At 36.3% G+C, this 18571-nt stretch overlaps 1 protein-coding gene and 1 pseudogene across 3 annotated transcripts in view; one reads left to right on the forward strand and one right to left on the reverse strand.

Moving 5' to 3' along the window:
- Positions 1-1265: 1265 nt before the first annotated feature.
- On the forward strand, positions 1266-10612 carry LOC121638531 (annotated as a pseudogene).
- A 4084-nt stretch (positions 10613-14696) lies between these two features.
- tbck (TBC1 domain containing kinase) overlaps positions 14697-18571 on the reverse strand; it is a 49052-nt gene continuing 45177 nt past the window's right edge. For all 3 annotated transcript variants that reach the window (XM_041983575.1, XM_041983577.1, XM_041983574.1), the window contains exons 25-26: positions 17331-17490; positions 14697-15121 (exon numbers count right to left, since the gene is read on the reverse strand). In XM_041983575.1, coding sequence (XP_041839509.1) covers positions 15011-15121; positions 17331-17490 — 271 coding nt within the window. In that variant the 3' untranslated portion in view covers positions 14697-15010. The remainder of the gene's footprint in view (positions 15122-17330; positions 17491-18571) is intronic.

The following is an 18571-nucleotide window of genomic DNA, read 5'->3' on the forward strand; positions in this document are numbered from 1 at the left end:
CATTTTAGTAGTATGAGCAGAAAGTGTTATTATTTAATTAAATTTTAGAGGTGGATAATAACTACATACACTTGTTAAAGTGTTGCACATACTGTGAGTACAAATGTAAGGTACTTTGACCTTGCTTTAGTTTTAGTTTTACTTTTTTTTTTCTTCCCATTTTGTAAAATTTTTATCTTCCATTTTAAAGGTAATTATTTTACTTGATACCCAGCTACACGTTTATTGAAAAGTTTAGTTACATGTTCCTTTCAGATTTAAATTTGTTTTTATTATTTTGAATTAAGAGCTTTTGTGATTTTAGTACTTGTACTTGAGTTAAATTAAGCATCTGAAGAATATTCCACTACTACAAATTGATTTTGAAAAGAGAAAAACAAAATATTTAATATAATTTCAGACATTCTGCCACATTGTAAAAAAAAAACTATTAATTTTTAAGTATTTTCATTGTATTATTTCAACATTTACTTAATTAAAACTGCAACTCTACTGATGTCTCACTATCAATTTCAGATTTCTCAACAGCTAGTTTGTATGATTGTTATAGATGCATACATTTATCTGTTATATTTTCACTTACTTCCCCCCCAAAAAAACACACAAGGCTTTAAAATACACAACACAAGCAAGACCTCAAGTGAGAAGCCACAATGAAAATAGATCAATCCAACTAACAGTATTCTTAAGAAAGATTTCTTCTCTGTCAGTCTGATTTATGTCACTTAATAAAGTAAACAGATTAAGTAATACAATATAAGAAGTTTCTAATCTCAATGGGATTTCTTTTAAATAAAATTAAAATGAATAAATAAGAACAACGAAATTGGAACAAAATACCAGGGAAGATACAATAAATATTAAATAGTGCTAAAATTGATTGCAGAAGAGAAGAGTGTTGCTCTAGCTTGACCGAAGAAACATGCCTTAGCATCATCTAGCCAGGTTCATTCAGGCCAAACAAGAAAAGTCCTTTTGTGTCAAGCTAATTGATGTCTTGACCCATTAAGACTTCACATCACTGATCAGTTACACACACTGACACCTATCCTTTCATGGGCTCAGCTACTCTGTAAATGTTCATGTAAAAATCCATCAGCTAGAACTGGGCATCTCACACAGGAGGAGAGGGACCGCTTTTCAGGTTGTTTGCCATCGTCTTGGTTGTGTAATGGCACGAAAAGGACACTCCCATGTAAGTTTGTATATAAACAGTGCTTCCACCAAGACTACTAAAAGGTGTTGCATCAAGGCATCGGTTCTTCAAGGGAAATTCTTGGTCTAATTAACTACGGTAAGAGAGATGTTTTTTTTTCTTCTTCTTCTTTTTTTTAAAGATTTCAGAAAGTTGCTGTTAGCTTAAACAAATGACTGGGAAAAAAAACATTTAATTTCAACCAGTATTATATTTGTTGTTGTTGCCTGCCTCACTGTAACACCAGTAATTCAATGGTTTAGAACACTCAAATTCATCTACAGGTTAATTGGTGCTGAAAATGGTCTTTTCTCTGCCTTCCCATCAGGTCTCATCAACTATCAAGAGAAAAAATGGCAAATTATTATGTGACTGTATTCACCAGAAACCTCATTGCTGGCATCACTTTGAACAATGTATTCATTAAGCTGGTGGGCACAGATGGGGAGAGCGAACGCAAGTTGCTCATGAACTTAAAAGGAACATCAGCATTTGGCAAAGGGGCTGTAAGTCTGAAAGATCAAGCTCGGGCTTAAGATGTATTGCATGTTTCTTCAGATTTGTCTCTTATTAACACAAATTTAGTAACAGGAAATGTGCAGCCCTCCAAACTTGTCAAAATAAGGAACTGCAGATAGATTCATTGTGATCATGGTGTATATTCACTTTATTTTCATCACATCAAGTAATTCATTTTATTCATTTGTTCATTAGACAACAACCTTTACTGTGTCCTGTCACACTTCCATTGGAAAACTGGTGCTGATAGAATTGGATAAAAAGCCTCTTCCACTGTTTCCTGAAGACTCTTGGTACCCTGCCAAAATAGAAGTGAAATCTCCAGAGGGAGACGTCTATAAATTTCCCATCTACCGCTGGATCACTGACAGTGAGGTGCACCGCTTCAGAGAGGGAACAGGTTTGTGAAACAGTGTTTCTCTGATACTCTCTTAACAACCGTTTCAACCTTGCTGTGTTTATTTTTTTCTCTCTCTTTTTAGCTCTGAGAATTTTTGAAGATGACTATCCACTTGGCAGATACAGTCGAGAGCTGGAGCTTCAGCAGCGTAAAGAAGACTATCGGTAAGAGCTCAGAGCTTTCACACATTTCAATATTATACATCCAGAAATATACCATGACACAAAGCTTCTCCACGCTTATACATCACATGATAATGTTCTGTCAGGATTCATTAAAATGTATTAAACTATAAAAGATGTCTAAGAATACAAATGTATTTTATTTACATTTTTTTAAATAAAATGGAAGATTCTAACTTTCTTACAGCTGGGATGTGTGCGCAGAGGGACTGCCACACTGCATAAAGGCGGATGACCCTCTTTCACTGCCTTGTGAGGTCCGTTTCTCCTTCACAAGGAAAATGGAGATGATCTTCACGGTGGCCACAGGGTGAAGTCCAATTTTACAATATATCTATCCACCACTTTATCTTTTCACTAACCTATATATTGACATAAAGTATCACTTTTAAGTTATTTTGTTCATTATCTTATTTCTTTTTTTTTTTCTTCTCTAGGCTGACTGAGCTCAATCTGAAGGGATTGGCTGGTAGTAAAAAGAGTTGGACAAATATCAGTCAAATTGATCGGGTGTTTTACTACAGACAAACTGAACTATCAGGTACTATACAGTCATTGCAGGATTCGTAACTGAATGTATTAATCCACAACATTAAACAATTTCCTGAAGTGAAAACCATTGATTAACTTGTTGGAATTTAAGTAATGGGCTTTACTGGAAGCAGGAAATATTGGCAGCAGAAGGATCTGAGAGACTTCAAAACCAGAACTTAATTGTGATAAAACAACTTGTTCAGGACTTTCCAGACCTCTGTGTAGTTCAATGACTTAAGATGGCAGAGAGAGAGATTAATGTACATAAAGTACAGAAAGTACATAAACTAAACATGAAAAAAAGCCAGAGAAAAATTACTGTAATAAAAGGAGCGTGAATGGTTGTTTGTCTCTCTGTGTTGGCCCTGTGGTGGACTGGTGACCTGTCCTGGGTGACCCTGTCCCTCGCCTGTTAATTGTTGGGATAGGCTCCAGCTTTTCCTGCAACTCTGAATTGGAACAAGCAGTATAGAAAATGGATGGATGGATGGATGGATGGATGGATGGATAGATAGATATAGATACAATGTGTGTTTAATTTTTGTGTGTATTCAGTGTTTCCTCTCCTCTATCATCCCACAGTCTTTTGGGGCATTCCAGTGAACAGTGCAGAAAATCTTAGGTATCATAATCACACTGCCTGCTCAAGACAAGATGAGGCTTTTTGTAGCGTTTATGTTTATAAGCTAAGGAGGTAAAATATTGGTACAAGCTGATGCACCTGCTGAAAAGGAAGACAAAGATCTAAATTAATGCTGTCTCTTTAGTGACAATCAGATCACAATCCTGAGTCAATGTGGAGCCTCACAGTGCTATAGACACCTATCCTTTGATTTTTCTTTCAGTATCACTGGCTACTATAGCTGTAGGCAGGCAGCTGAGGTCTTATACTGCTGTAGTACAAATTACTGAATCTCTACCTGTCTAGTCAGAGCCCATGCTGAACCCTGACCTCTGCTGCAAAGAGCATGTTGGCGTCAAATCAGAAATGGACAATGACATATGGAAGAATGTGGAATGGAATCAAAATATTATTTTACATTTTGACTTTACATCTTGGATTGGGAAGCATGATGAAAAGTGTATTTTGGGAAGCATGAATTCACAGATCATTTAGACCTTTTTATTTAAATATATATATATATAATTAATTAATTTCATTAACTGGAAAGCCATTATTTATTGTCAAATGTAAGCTACACCTTTACAAAGTGTAGAGGTTTCTTTTATTTTCTTATAAATTATGACTGGAACACAAAAGCAGGACTTGCTTCACATTCAGAAATGAAGGAAATAAAAGAGGCAGAACAGGATTTTGTTTTACATACAAAAAACTTAAAGTATGTTTCTTTTGCAGAATATGTCCAAAGACACTGGAAAGAGGATGCTTTCTTTGGCTACCAGTATCTAAATGGTGTCAACCCCATAATGATCCATCGTTGTACAGCTCTGCCCAAAAACTTTCCAGTCACTGACAAGATGGTGTTCCCCCACAGTCAGAGCAGCTTGTCTGAAGAGATGAAGGTGATGTCTCGTATTGAAACAAAGTAGACTGAATCTATTTAATCTTATAGATGGATTTTTTTGGTCAAATTAAAGCATTTACATGCTCACTTTGCACATGTAACATCCAGATATTATGCATGTGAGTCAAATAATTTCTTAGTTTAACATAATATTCAAACAGAAAGGCGACATCTTCCTGTGTGACTACAAGCGCATGGATGGAGCACAAGCAAACATCATCAATGGGAAGAAGCAGTACGTTGTGGCCCCACTTGTCCTGCTCCAGAAAACCCCTGATGATAAACTGATGCCCATTGCTATTCAGGTGAGATTTACACTGACATATACTGAGGCTATTGTCAAAATTCAGGATGGTTATTGTGACAAAAATGCAAGAAACAATAAGATTTAAAAATCAAACTAGCTTTAGAAAAAAAAACAGCAGGAAAAAAAAAACACATCAACCATGAAAAAAAATCTTCATATTTTTTTACATCTACTTGTAGTCAAATACAGTAAATGACCCACATGCTCCCTCCTTCTCCTGCAGCTGAAGCAGGAGCCAGCAGATGACAACCCGATCTTCCTACCTACAGATTCTGAGTACGACTGGCTGCTGGCGAAGATTTTTGTGAGAAGTGCAGATTTCAGTGAGCATGAGCTCAATGTTCACCTGCTGCGTACTCATCTGCTAACCGAGGTTTTTGCAGTGTCACTGCTGCGCAACATCCCCATGGTGCATCCTCTCTACAAGGTAACTAAAGCTACCAAAGTACCATATTTGGGTGTTCATATGTGGGCAAAATTTTAACTTTTCTGCATTGTATATAAGCATTTCAGAATTAACTCAATCTGGACTGGTGGCTATATAGCAGTGTAAGCAAAAACATAAACATAAAACATGTAATAACAACCGACTGTGTTGCTAACAGAGCTCTCTATTTCTCAGCTTCTCATACCACACACTCGTTACACAATGCAGATCAACTTCTTGGGTCGAAGGACCATTCTATCCAAGGAGGGCTTTTTCAGTAAGGTATGAAACAGTTTGACTGAAGAGTTTATTTGAACATATTGACAAAATATCAAAACAGAAATAGAAAATAGAAAATGCAGTTATTAGCAGTTCTTTTTCATTATCATGTAGAACATATGTTATTAACATTTTTTTCCCCCCAAAGTTTTCCTCATGTGGAGAAGAGGGTTCGATCACAATCCTGAGGAAATCCCTGTCCTCAGTCACATACAGCTCCCTCTGTATCCCTGAGGACATTGCTGAGCGCGGGATGGAATCCATGCCAAACTACTACTACAGGGATGATGGACTCAGGCTCTGGGATATTATCCTCAGGTATTATAGATGGCTCCAATTATCTATTCTGCCATGTATTTTGGCGTCTTTGACCCTGCTTGTCCTGCTTTGAGCTTTTTTATGTGTGTTGCAGGTAGATCCCAGAACAGAGCCATCATATTATATACAACGAGAAAAAGCTTTTGTAATTGCAGATGACTGAGGAGTCCTTGGTCAAGTTCACGAAATTTTGTGTTCATGTTAAAATTTTGTTAAACAATCTACTGATTTTATGTTGATGTTTATGTTTTAAGATGATTGTATTTACTGGAATCTGTCCTCACTCCCTCCATCTATCCATTTTCCTATCTGAAACTGAGTCGTGGAGACGAGTTCTGTTTGTGCTTTGGAGGGAAACACAAATATTCCTGTGCCCATTCTCAAGCTCCTCCTGAGGTATCCCAAGGCATTACGAAATCTCTCCAGCAGGTCCAAGGTCTCCCCTCAGTCTTGTCCCATTTAACCACAAAAGGTGGTGACCAGGATGCATCCTAATACAATGTCCATATCACCCCAGTTGACTCCTTTTGATCTCTCATTCTAATGGTCACTAAACAAATCTCATACCATAAGTGAAGGCTGGAAAGAAGATGGGCCAGTAAATCATAAGCTTTACCTTTACCAGGGTTCCAAAGTCAGACAAAGCCACCTTTCCAACACCAGTAAACAGTATCTGTGTTGCATCTTGCCCTGTATTATTTCATGTCATTGCGCTTCTTTAAATTTCAACAAATAAAATGTCCACATTTTCCAAATATTTGATAAAAAAAAACAAATATATTACATATAATTTAAACATTTCTCAAAGGTTTGTGAAAGGAATCCTTGACTTCTACTACAAGAATGACTGGGAAGTGCAGCAAGACTCTGAACTACAGAAGTGGATTTTGGACATTTTTGAACATGGATTCCTTTCCCATGCAGGCTCAGGTGGGCTATGACTAAATGAAAAAATGGTGCTTTATTTATACATTAACCATTTGTATATTCCAACTTCATCCGTCCATTTCCTATTCCAGCTGTATATTTCAAGAATGAATTAAACGTTGAATAAAGTGCTCAAATGTTTTCTTTATTAAGTTTGTCTTTTTTTTCAATTTTTAGGAATCCCTCAGAAATTTACCACTGTGGCTGAGCTGATCAAGTTTGTTACCATGGTGATCTTCAATGGGTCAGCCAAGCATGCTGCTGTCAATACTGGACAGGTGAATTGTTGTCATTGATATTTATTTTCATTTGGATGGGCTTGCAGAGTTTTCTATGTATTCTATCATTTACATGAATGGATGAATTCAGAGTCATTAGGACATTAGGACACAAAGTAATTTTCTTGTCCCATTTAAACTTGTATGATAGGAGTATGACATACTTCATTTAATAGAGTAGTTACAACTGTTTTAAAATATTATATTTACATGAATTAATTGTGGTGATTCATTTAAACAAAGATAATTGTATTAATCATAAATGCAATTTAAACATGGTTCAAATTACGATGGCGCTAAGGGGAGCTTGGCTCCTCTGAAAAGCAGATGACTTCCACTAAAAATGTTTATCTGATAGACTAATGGGAGGCTCTAAAAATAGTCCACTTTCAGGGTTTATTTGCAGCCAGCGTAAACAAGTGGGTTATTAAAAAGAAATTTCAAAACAGGCAGCAAAGAGGCCTGCCTAACATTTAGAGGCAACTTGTTCCAGAGTCTCGATGCCACCACTGCAAAATCCTGATCCCCTGTAAGCTTGAGCTTTGTCAATCACCAAGGTGAGCTGCTCAGCAGACTTTAGTGGCCGAGGAGGGACATAATGCTGAAGCAGTTCTGACAGGTAAGGCGAACTAAGGCCATTTTGACATTGATAAGCTAAAAGAATGCTTTTAAAATCTAAAGCGCACAGGGAGCCAGTGAAAGGACGACAAAATAAGGGAAATGTGCCCATGCCTATGTGTTCCAGTAGGCAGGTGAGCAGCAGCATCCTGGATCAGCTTCAGACAAGAAATGGAGAACTAACTCCAACAGAGAAAGCGTTAGAGTAGTCCAGGTGGGTTCTCTAAGTCCATTATGGTCCAAATGGGCTTTAGCTTAGATATTTGTCTTAAATGAAAAAAGCCCTTCTGTACCACAGAGCTGATAAGACTGTCAAGTTTAAAATCATAGTCCATGTAAATCACCAAAGCTGGATTTATACTTACACGGCCTTTGTGCACGGTAGAGTCAGCACAGCTGGCTCTGGTTAAATATAATCTCTCACTCGAGGTAGGGTTACGGTATCATGTAGCAGTTTCTCTTCGGCGGTAACTGCACAAATTCAGCAAGAAGCTCCAGAAATTCAGAAACACGTAATCATAAACCAAACAATCGCAAGGGAGTACTTCCCTGTAACCACGCTGTAAGGCTGCATTTCGGATCTGGAAGCCTGTGTGGACATACATGGAGCATACGGTGATGAGGCCATTCATGTAAGGATTCAGGGAATCAAAGTTAGAAGAGGGGCCAGAATTGGTACCACTTGGTCCAATTAAAATTACTTCTGTTTTCTTTTCATTGAAGCTCAGAAAATTCAAAGACATCCACAGTTTGACGTCTCTAAAATTATTTCATGTCAGTTTAAAAAAAAAAGAAAAAGAAAAAAGAAGAAAAAAATACAGTAAAACAAAGTTATAGAAACTTGGGCAGACATCTTGGTAGAAACCTACAAAATCTTTCTTCATTTTTAAAGATTGGATGACAAGGTAGTCATAAAAGTTCAAATTGCTTTTAATATCAGTCTGCAACATAGGCTACTGTACTCCTAGACATGTTTAATTACAAATATATACATAATTTGGTTCTGGCAGCTGAGTTTTAAAAAAATATGTTTGAGGACAAACATCTCAAAATAGCTGCTCTTTGCCAGGGATCATAAGCTGTGTCCCAATTCTGGGTCTGCACACTTCGAAGTGCAGATTCGTCAGCTACATACATGTTGTATGAAATGGGGCGCCAAGCACTGTCTCATTTTGAAGGAGCCTCCAAATCCACCCTACAAATCCGCACTTTGTTTCACTTCAAACAAAGGCTGCTGGTGATGCATCCTTCGTGGCCTCTTTTCTCTTCACACAAGATGGTGGCAAATGAACTGTTTTGCAGCAGCAATCCAGAACCTGGAATCTTCTAAACAAAGGAAGAATTTTCTCCAACCAAGCAGTTTGGTTAGCCTGTCTGCTAATTACTGCAACAGGCAGCCAGCCTCGTTCTTCTTAAGAGAACTGAAACCAACATAACTGAGACCCAACTGGACAGAACTGGACATTTCTGGATAGACATCGACATCGGTTGGTGGTGGTAATGCACCACTATAAAGTTGTTGGCAACCGCCCAACAGCGTTGTTATAATTTTAAAGTAGACGTTTTTGTGTGATCATTGTGTATGTGTATTGTGATAACTGCTAATTGTAAAGGTCAGTGTTAAGATTCATAGCCTTCATTATCCACTCTGTCCATGTCATAGTTGTCCAAGGTTGACACATACAGACCCTCAAGACTGATATTAAAGCATACTTGTTTATCCTAGAATTCCTCCAGGTGGTGCACTGTAGATAATGTTTACATTAATAACTTTATTACATATTAATAATCATCCAAAGACACTTATTAATAATGGCTTATGGCTAGAATTACTCCTATCAAAACCAACACAAAACTACATGACTTAAAACTGTTCAGCTATAACATGAATATATTTATTAGAAGTAACATAACTTAGGATAATGTAACAGACACCCAATTTAGCTTTATTTATTTATTTATTTATTTTTTATGTATACCACTAAAAACATGTTGCTTCAGAATTAAACACAACTAATAAATATGATCAATAACACATGATATTACTTTTTTATTCAATGCAGTATGACTATGGCAGCTGGATGCCAAACGCCCCCAGCTCTTTGAAACTTCCACCACCAACTGAAAAGGGGAAAACAAGTGAAGAAACACTGCTGCAGACATTGCCGGATGTGAATGTAACTGTACACAGCATGGCCCTCCTGTGGCTGCTCAGTCAGAAGTCCAGCGACTTTGTAAGTCGACAAACTCATAATGTACCAAATACTGCATGTTCAAATTTAGTCATGAACACTAATGTGTTAGAAAAGTAGAAATCATAAATCCTTTTACGTCTTGTAGAAAATCTTCTGTTTCATCATAATGCAAAGATTGTGTTCAGTACATTTTTGTGGAATTAAAACTAAATATGTAATTAATCTCATCAGTTCCGTCTTGGACACTACCCTGAGGACCACTTCATTGAGGAAACTCCCTGCAACTTGATGAATGAGTTTCAAAGAGAGCTTGAGATGTTGAGTACAGCCATCAAAGCCAGAAACAAGCATCTGGAAGTGCCATACACATTCATAGATCCAGAAGGGATAGAAAACAGTGTGGCCATTTAACTATGTGGAGTGGAGCCTCCTCAGCTGATTTTCACGCATGATACACACTAGTAGTTGCAATTACACGACACAGCACTAGTAATTATTTGTAACTCACATAAACATTCACACACTCACACACATATTCTATTCTATATCTATCTATCCATCCATCCTTTTTTTTAATCTTTTTTCATTAGATAAAGAATTCATCAAAGACAATGCAATTAGTGTTAAAGTCTGTTAAGCTCTGCTATAGCCCGGAGGGGTTTACAAAGTATACACCCTATTGTTAAATGACTCTTTTTCTAAATTTTTCTCTTCATTTGGGTTTTGAGTTGACATATTCTGAAGGACTTCTAGACACTAAATCTCATTTATGTAACCAAAAGGCAACAATGACTGAAAATACACCTTGTCAGGCACTAAAAGTACTATCAAGGTAATTACTATGAAATTTTGTTTAATTTTAAAGGTAAAAAAATACAACCATTTATTGTTAATGGTAGATAACTGTAACTTTTTCAGTTTTCCATTAACCGTCATTGCGGTATTTATTTTATTATAGTGAGTTTGTTGATTTAATCTCTGTTACAAAGATCATAGTTACTTTTTTACTTAAGAAGCATTTATACAGTTTCATTGTTTATTGTCCTTTTTGAAATTTCCACATTCCAAATCATGTGTTTGATTTAAACCCTGATTCTAAACTGATTAACACATTAAGATCTTCTGTCTCTGTTTTCAAATATGAGACGGACTAAATACCCTACTGGTCCAATAATTGTTGGGATGTTAACTAATCATTTTAATAAATTTTGATGAATAAGTGTATATGTCTCTTGTATGTTTCCTACTTACTGTTTACTTACTGGCTTAAAGTTACTCTTGTCCAGTAAAGAAGTAAGTAAGTAAATGTTTGTTTATATAGCACCTTTCAAGATAAAAATCACAAAGTGCTTAACAAAAAAACAGAACACTAAATAACACAATAACACAGAGAAGATAAAAACAAATAAAACTAAGTAAAAGCAAGTTTAAATCCATACAGCCAGTTAGTGGTGAACATGCTAGCTGTTTATAAAGTTATGATGAAGTGATGAAAACACACCATTAAATCAATTGTTTTATTACCTGTTTAACTGGTTGTGTGCACTGGTCAAAAAACTAGATCTTAAATATAGCTCTTTAAAGTCTTTATGAACTAAATGATCTTATTGAAGGTAAAAACATTTTCTAACCATCATTCATCAACATTAATAGTCAGCAAATTCCAGGTTTTCTTTCAGGCAGCTTCTGTGTGGGTGTGTAGGGACAATAAATAAACAGGTTTTAAGATTTTTTATTTATTTAGCCTACACGAATGTCCACATGATAATACTGATGCAGCTGTTTGTTGAGAGTGCAATAATTCTGGATCTGCATTATTATGATAAAAAGAAAAAAACTCAATCTTTTTTACCTTGAACTCAATTCAATCTTTAAAAAACCTGGCTGAGAGAACATGGAAAAGAAGAGCAGGCCGCAGACACAAAGACACCGTTTCTACACTTTAATTGTAAATAGTTTTTATCTGCTCCATCATTTCTCATGTCTGTTTGCTTTTCTTTCTTCTTCAAACACAAAGTTGGATGAATTGCTCTAACATGTATCACTGTGCTGCAGTATAGATGTTTATTTTATTAACAAATGACACTTTTTGAAAGTATTTGAAGTGTCTACTCTCACCGATTCCTACTAAATAACTGCAAAGTTTTAATAGCTTTAGGGAGTTGCACAGCTGGTGTCCACATTTAAGGGAGCTCAAAGATTAGTGGTGTACATGATCGTATGTGGGCCAAAATGCCAGGGCTGATTTTTTTTTTTTTTATCCCAGCCTACCCCCATACACAGCTAAGGTAAACAGTATACATTTCATGCTTTGCTTTCTCATTAATCTATTAACTACAACTAACCCAAAAAAGGAAAGTTTTTCTTAGTACTGCTTGCTCAAATAAGCTGAAAATATAATGTAGAAGGGGAGCTATCTTTGGTACCAGGAGATGATATTCCAGAGTCCCTGTAACAGTTGTTTGGTATGGTGTCCAGCCCTCAATTAGCAATGTCCTCTGGAATACATGTCACCGACATTGGACAAACAAGTCAGAAAAAAATACATTCACAAAAATTGAAAAGGGACTTAATGAAAAGATAAATAATGTTTAAATGTTTTTTGCACTTTGAGGTTCATCATTTGTTTCCTACCTCAGCCTGGTTCCTACATCAGATAGTTTAATAATTCCTAATTAAAAAAAGACCACTGAAGCAAGTTTTTCCTCATGTTTTTCTACTGTAGGAGTCAAAGCTGCAGCTCGCTATGAGCGTGGACTGAGTGGGTGGCAACAATAGGAAAATGCCAGTATTCTGAGGGTAAGAGCTCGCAGCAACATGTTGGGAAAAAGAACTTTGAACTAGTTCATTTTTAGAACTGTGAACTTAGTTAAAAAATTTGAATTATGAAATATGAACTGAACTAGTTCATTTTTAAATGTGTGAACTGAACTTTGAACTAGTTCATGTAGAAAATGAACTTTCCCAACACTGGACATTGATTTGCAGGGAGTAGAGTGTGAGGTACGAGAAGCTGAGGAACGAGAGAACTCAACCAACGCAAACCAACCATTTTCCTTCGTGTGCTCTTTTCTTTGTGTGATGTTGCCTTACTGCACAATCACCAGTTCAATGTAAGTAAACTGGATGATAGCAAAATAAAAAAGCTTTATGCTTTTACAAAAATGCAGCATTGTGACATAACTGCTTAAATATAAGCAGCTGAACTAGGTCAGTATCTTCTGTTACCTTGTAGAGAGGATGCACCATTTTTTGTCCTTAACATACATCTTCTAATGCACCTGAACACATCAACCATGATTTAATCTAGTGTCCTTGGGTGTTTCAGCTCTCTAAACACCATACACTCTCTTCCAGGCAATCCCACCATGGATGATCAGACCACAGTTTGTGTCACCCACCCCCATGGGTTTCAAAGCCTTTTCTGCTGCCTTAGTGATCTCCTTGATGGCTCTGCTCCTTGATCCTCCTGTAATGCCCAGTAAGCTGAGGTCTCTATGGAGTGAGTGTCCCACAAGTTTCAGTTTTTTTCAGTGATTTTATTATTATTATTTTTCATATATACAGTATTAAGTGACCCAACATAAAAATAGGCTACAATACCTGAGATTTCAGAAGTTCTGCACTTAATCAAAAGATTGATATTATTAAAATCAAATTTCTCATCATATCCATGCCACCCTGTCCACTTCTGCTTTATAAGTCTGCAGAATGACAACACAATTATGGCAGAATGCTTTCAACAATTTTAGTAAGGAGAAAGAAAATGTGGAGACAGATATGTGACAGAATATGAGACAATGACTTCAACCTATGGCTGCCATTAAAACAAAAATGTGCTGACTTGGTGAAGGAGAAACAGACTTTATAAGGCGGGTCATCAGGATCATCTGCCTTCATGCAGTGAGGTATTCCCTCTTTGAACTTGTCCCAGCTAAGAGAGATAAAGAGCACTGCGCAGAGGAATCTGAATCATTGTATATATCACTGAATACTCTCAGATCAAACAACAGGTAGAAGCACAATACACTTGAATTCCTCAACAGTATATATATATATATATATATATATATATATATATATATATATACATATATATATATATTTAGCTTTTTTCTTTTTAGTTTTTGAGTGCATATCACAGAAATGTGTAATAGACCTACCAATAGACTCATCTGCCTTAATTCAGCTTCTTCTCCCAAATAACCTCGCACTGTTTATATACTGAATGTGTTGTGCACAGGTATTATTTGTGTCACCACACTAGTTGAATAAAAAGGGTACCCCAAAATTATGAAAACTTTCAACATGGTCTCCGACTGTAATCAGCTTGTTTACAATCGCAACAACAGTCAGTAGTCATGTGAGAAGATAGTAAAGTGTTCAATGGTAGCTGTTTCCCTAATTCATAATCTAAATAAGCAATTATTTGAAGAAACGGTTGGATTTTTTTTATCCAAACAGCTATGGTATTGTGGAAAACATGTTACAAGCTGCTCTGCTCAGCAAAGAGAGGAACTAGGACCTGACCGTGTCCTAAACGTTTGTTTCATTAACCTGTTTCTTTACATTTTAAGCTGTAACGAGTAAAAAGGCAGTCTTGCTTGAAATGCTAACAAAAGGAATATTTCTTTTGGAAATTAGGGCATCTATTACTTAATATTAATATAATATTAATTATTGTAATGTAATGTACCAGGAGTGCCTGAACCTTTCCATGTCACTGGAGATATGGACCTCTCTCACTTGCTTCACTTTTAGCGAATGTGTGGTTAAACAGGTGAATCCGAGATCTTTCCCTTTGTGACCTCACGAAGGGAAATAACTACTGCCCCCAGTAGTGGATACTGTCATTGACCTCATTTCATCAGTTCATTTGGACTGAACTGTCATATAAAAAAACTATTAATTTATTACCTAATGAATATTAGTTCACATTAACAGCTTACATGCTGAAGTTGTTCGGATGGCCACACACACACACACAAATCCCACAGAAATTATTTTATTTGATTGCCACACATACATCAGGTACAGGATGCTGATTTTTTTTATAGCAAGGAAACGACACTGCTTACAAAAAAGTTACCAGAAAAAAAAAAAAAAAAAAAAAAAATCCATCACAATAGCTATTTGGTGACATCTCCATCAAGATCAAACTGGGATAAGATGAATATTTTAAATGCATATTTTGCAAAACAGTAACAATTTTAGTTTTCTGACATGCTTCTTTTCACTCAGCTAATAACACAGTGCACAGTTTTCAAGCCTGTCCCTTTTGTTCTGTTGAAGTTGAGGAATAGGGTCATATCTGAGGGGACGGGACAGTGAGGAGTCCAGTGGGCTTCAGCTTGTTGATCCCTCCATCCAAGATACAAACACGGGAAAAATTCACCTTGACCAGATGTGCAGCAAACTGGGAAGAAGCAGAAACAGCAAAACAAGACAATCATTTCCCACTCTCCAACAAAAGATGGATGAATTCTGCACCATTTCCTTGTGTTTATATTCAAAACTGTACTTGAGACACATCGTTTTCATGTACATACAATGCAAAAGTCAGCAAACAAGTCAGGAAACTCTTTTATAGGTGTAATGCTGCCCTTTACAGGTCAGTACCAGAATAGTTAAACAACAAAACCAAGTTTAATTAAATAAAAGAGAAAATTATTTTGCACAAATTGAAAAAGGCCCCAAGGTCTGCTGTCTCTTCAGGTGTGAATTTCTAAATAAGTAGCCGTGTCTGTGCATCGTAACACTTTAAATTAATAGATAACATAAAAAATTATAATGAAATCAGCCTGGTGGAGACTGTGGAAACAGGACTGAGAGAGTCCTGGACTAGTACTAATTTCAGTTGACAGTGTTAGCTGCACTCTGATAATGAGCATTAAAATAATGAAGACTGTCACTGACTCTGCTTTTTATTTGCTTTTTACTCAAAATAACTTCCAGCTAATCAGCAAGTATTATCATCTCTGATGTTTATGCTTGCTTATGTTTTTAATGACTGCATGTTTGTCCATCTGTGGAGGGCTGAAAGTGATGCAGACAGATACTTGTGTTAAGTTATAAAATAGCTAATTCAACAAGAACAAAAAAGAAGATGACAGTTTCGGTCTTTTAAAGATCATGTGAGGATTCAACAACAAAGACTGAATTATCACTGGACCCTAGCTTATCTTCTTCTTCGAGGGTTGAACCTTCTGTTAAGGATTATGTTAACAAACATTGGGCATTAGTATTCGCATTAGCCTCACACGGTGAAGCATCACACTGTTAAGGAATATTATAGAACGCCACAATGGTTTGATTTGGTTTTGAAGTTTGTGTTGTGATCAGACGTAAATATTTTCCAAGCTAACATCCGTCCTTTAAAACGGCGTTTCAACAAGAACTAGACAAACCAAAGGGGGGTTTAAATATCCCATGCTGTACATGACAAGACTGTCTGGAACCACAAATGCTCAAACTTTCCAGCTTTGTTAACCCTTCAAAACACTCCATACACTACAAGCTCCATTCTTACACTACATTCACCCATTCACACAGACTCTTGCACAGCACTTCTTAGTCTAAGACTGTCTGAGATTGCATTGCCTAATTTCAAGACCTGGCAAGGACCAGATTATTTTATTTTAATCAAGTTAGATTTCAAGTATAAGTTTCAAGCTTTAACCTTTCATAAATAATAATAATAATAATAACAAAAAACTAAAATAAAGTAATTCAAACGCCAACAAAGCTTGTTTTAATAAGTTAAACTTGGGCCTGTGCATTGCATAAAACTACATTAAGAATGTTATAAGTTTCCGGTTGTCTAACTTAAGATTTAGATTCTACTCACCCATTTAAGTAAAAAAAATAACCTAAATATGTTTAAATAAAATTGCAGTATTTTTTGTGTGGTTAATATGGGGAAAATAAACATGACACAACTAAGAACAACAGAATCATTCGATAACTTTAACTGTATTAACAAAGCTTGGTGGTAGTTGGTGGTGGATTGGACGGGTCATAGCAGTAAATGCACGGGTGAAAAAATTTGGTTAATGACTTTCGGTTTTGTCAGAACAACTCCATAAAGCCTTGACAGAGATCCAAAATAAATAATGACAAGACTCTCAAACTCAGTTACCAGAACTCAACGAAGCTGTTGCTGATGTTATCAACTACACAAATTATTTTTCCTGCCAAGCTGATCCATCTTGGGTCATCAGGATAATAATAATAATAATACATTTTATTTATAAAGGCGCCTTTCTCACACTCAAGGTCACCGTACAATAAAAACACAACAATGAATAAATCCAATAAAATACAAGAAAAACATAAAACAGTGATTGCAACAATGTACATTATAGTGAGTAAGCCAGTTTAAACAGATGAGTTTTCAGTTTGGATTTGAACAAATGAATAGAATCTACTAGGATAGTAGGAGCTCACGCATTTCTTCCTAAAGAGTATATAAATGTGTGTATCACAGCACAGCGCACATCATGGAAAAAGGTGAAGAACATTACTGTCCAAGCTTAAAATAGGAAAATGGCTCAGTCATAACTGCAACTTCACCTTTTAACTGATGGCTTATGTACAGGTTTAAGTGTGTGAGACAGCTTTCTCACCATAGCAGCACTCTTCATGGCATGGCTGATCACCACAATAACACGTCCTCTGTAGTTCTGTAAGGCTCCTGTTGCGGGACATTGCACCAGTTCACCATCAGGACTGAACACCGTATTGAAGGGAATGTTGATGCTACCAGAAATGTGGCCTCTACCAAAGCTGGAAGCAGCAGAGTTAAGGGAACACAGCTTTTAAATTTGGTAGTCATCTAAAAACATTCACCAGATTCTTTGGCAAGCCTAATTTGTTTGTTTATGAAATAACTGCACATTAAATGTTAGTACCAAACTAATGTTGTTATATATCTTTTCAACTAAATTTTCAATGTGTTCATTCCTAACTTAATATATGTTAGAAGAAAGGGGAAAAAACAGTAGAAAAAATAACAGATATAAAGACGATATCAGAAAAAAAAATGAAAGGAAATGAAAATAAAAACAAAGTGCATGTAAGAAAGAACATCGTCTCAGCAGTGTGTAAGAGAATAAATCCTTAGAAACAAAGAACGTCCCATTTCTTGAGTGTAACTATTGCCATTAAAGCAAATTGCTATGTTCACCAAGCCATACCAGCTGCCCAAGAACATAAAAAATCTGTATGTTACATAACATACTGTGTATAATCCACTAACTTACAAATGTTATTATGGTACAATCAGCCTTGGAAAGGCATGAGGGACTTCCTGGTTGTTTTACATTAAGGAGCAATGGGTACATGGACAGCTAAATCTAGATTCCTTCCTTTTATCCCATGAAGGTCTTAATTTAATCCACTTTTTGTGACCGCAGACACCCACAACAGAGCTTTGCAAAGATCTCAACAAAGGCAAACAAGGGTTGCCAAATCCTGTGAGACTGGTCAAATCCCTTTGTCCATGTTTGTCAGCCTGAGGTGCATCTGGAGGCCAACTGAAAGAATTTAGCTGAAGGAAGTGTGGGTTATTTTTTTATTTATTTTTTATCCTTGGTCTATTCACTAAGTATTTATTAATGGCTCATTGACCCCCAAGACAATCACTGTTCCACTAACAAGCTGATGGCTTCCAGCTGACTCATTATGATTATTTTAAGGTTCAATATTTAAGGTTGTCTGGACCATTAAATTGCACATTATATGAAGGGTTAAACTAAAAGATGCAAAATGTCGCATCACAAAAATGGAATAAATCATTCCTCCCAAATTTAACCCTATATAGAGCTGTTCATGGAAACTAAGTAATTTCCGTCTTTGTTCCTGTAGT

This window comes from Melanotaenia boesemani, chromosome 4 (assembly GCF_017639745.1).
Source record: "Melanotaenia boesemani isolate fMelBoe1 chromosome 4, fMelBoe1.pri, whole genome shotgun sequence".
NCBI lineage: Eukaryota > Metazoa > Chordata > Actinopteri > Atheriniformes > Melanotaeniidae > Melanotaenia > Melanotaenia boesemani.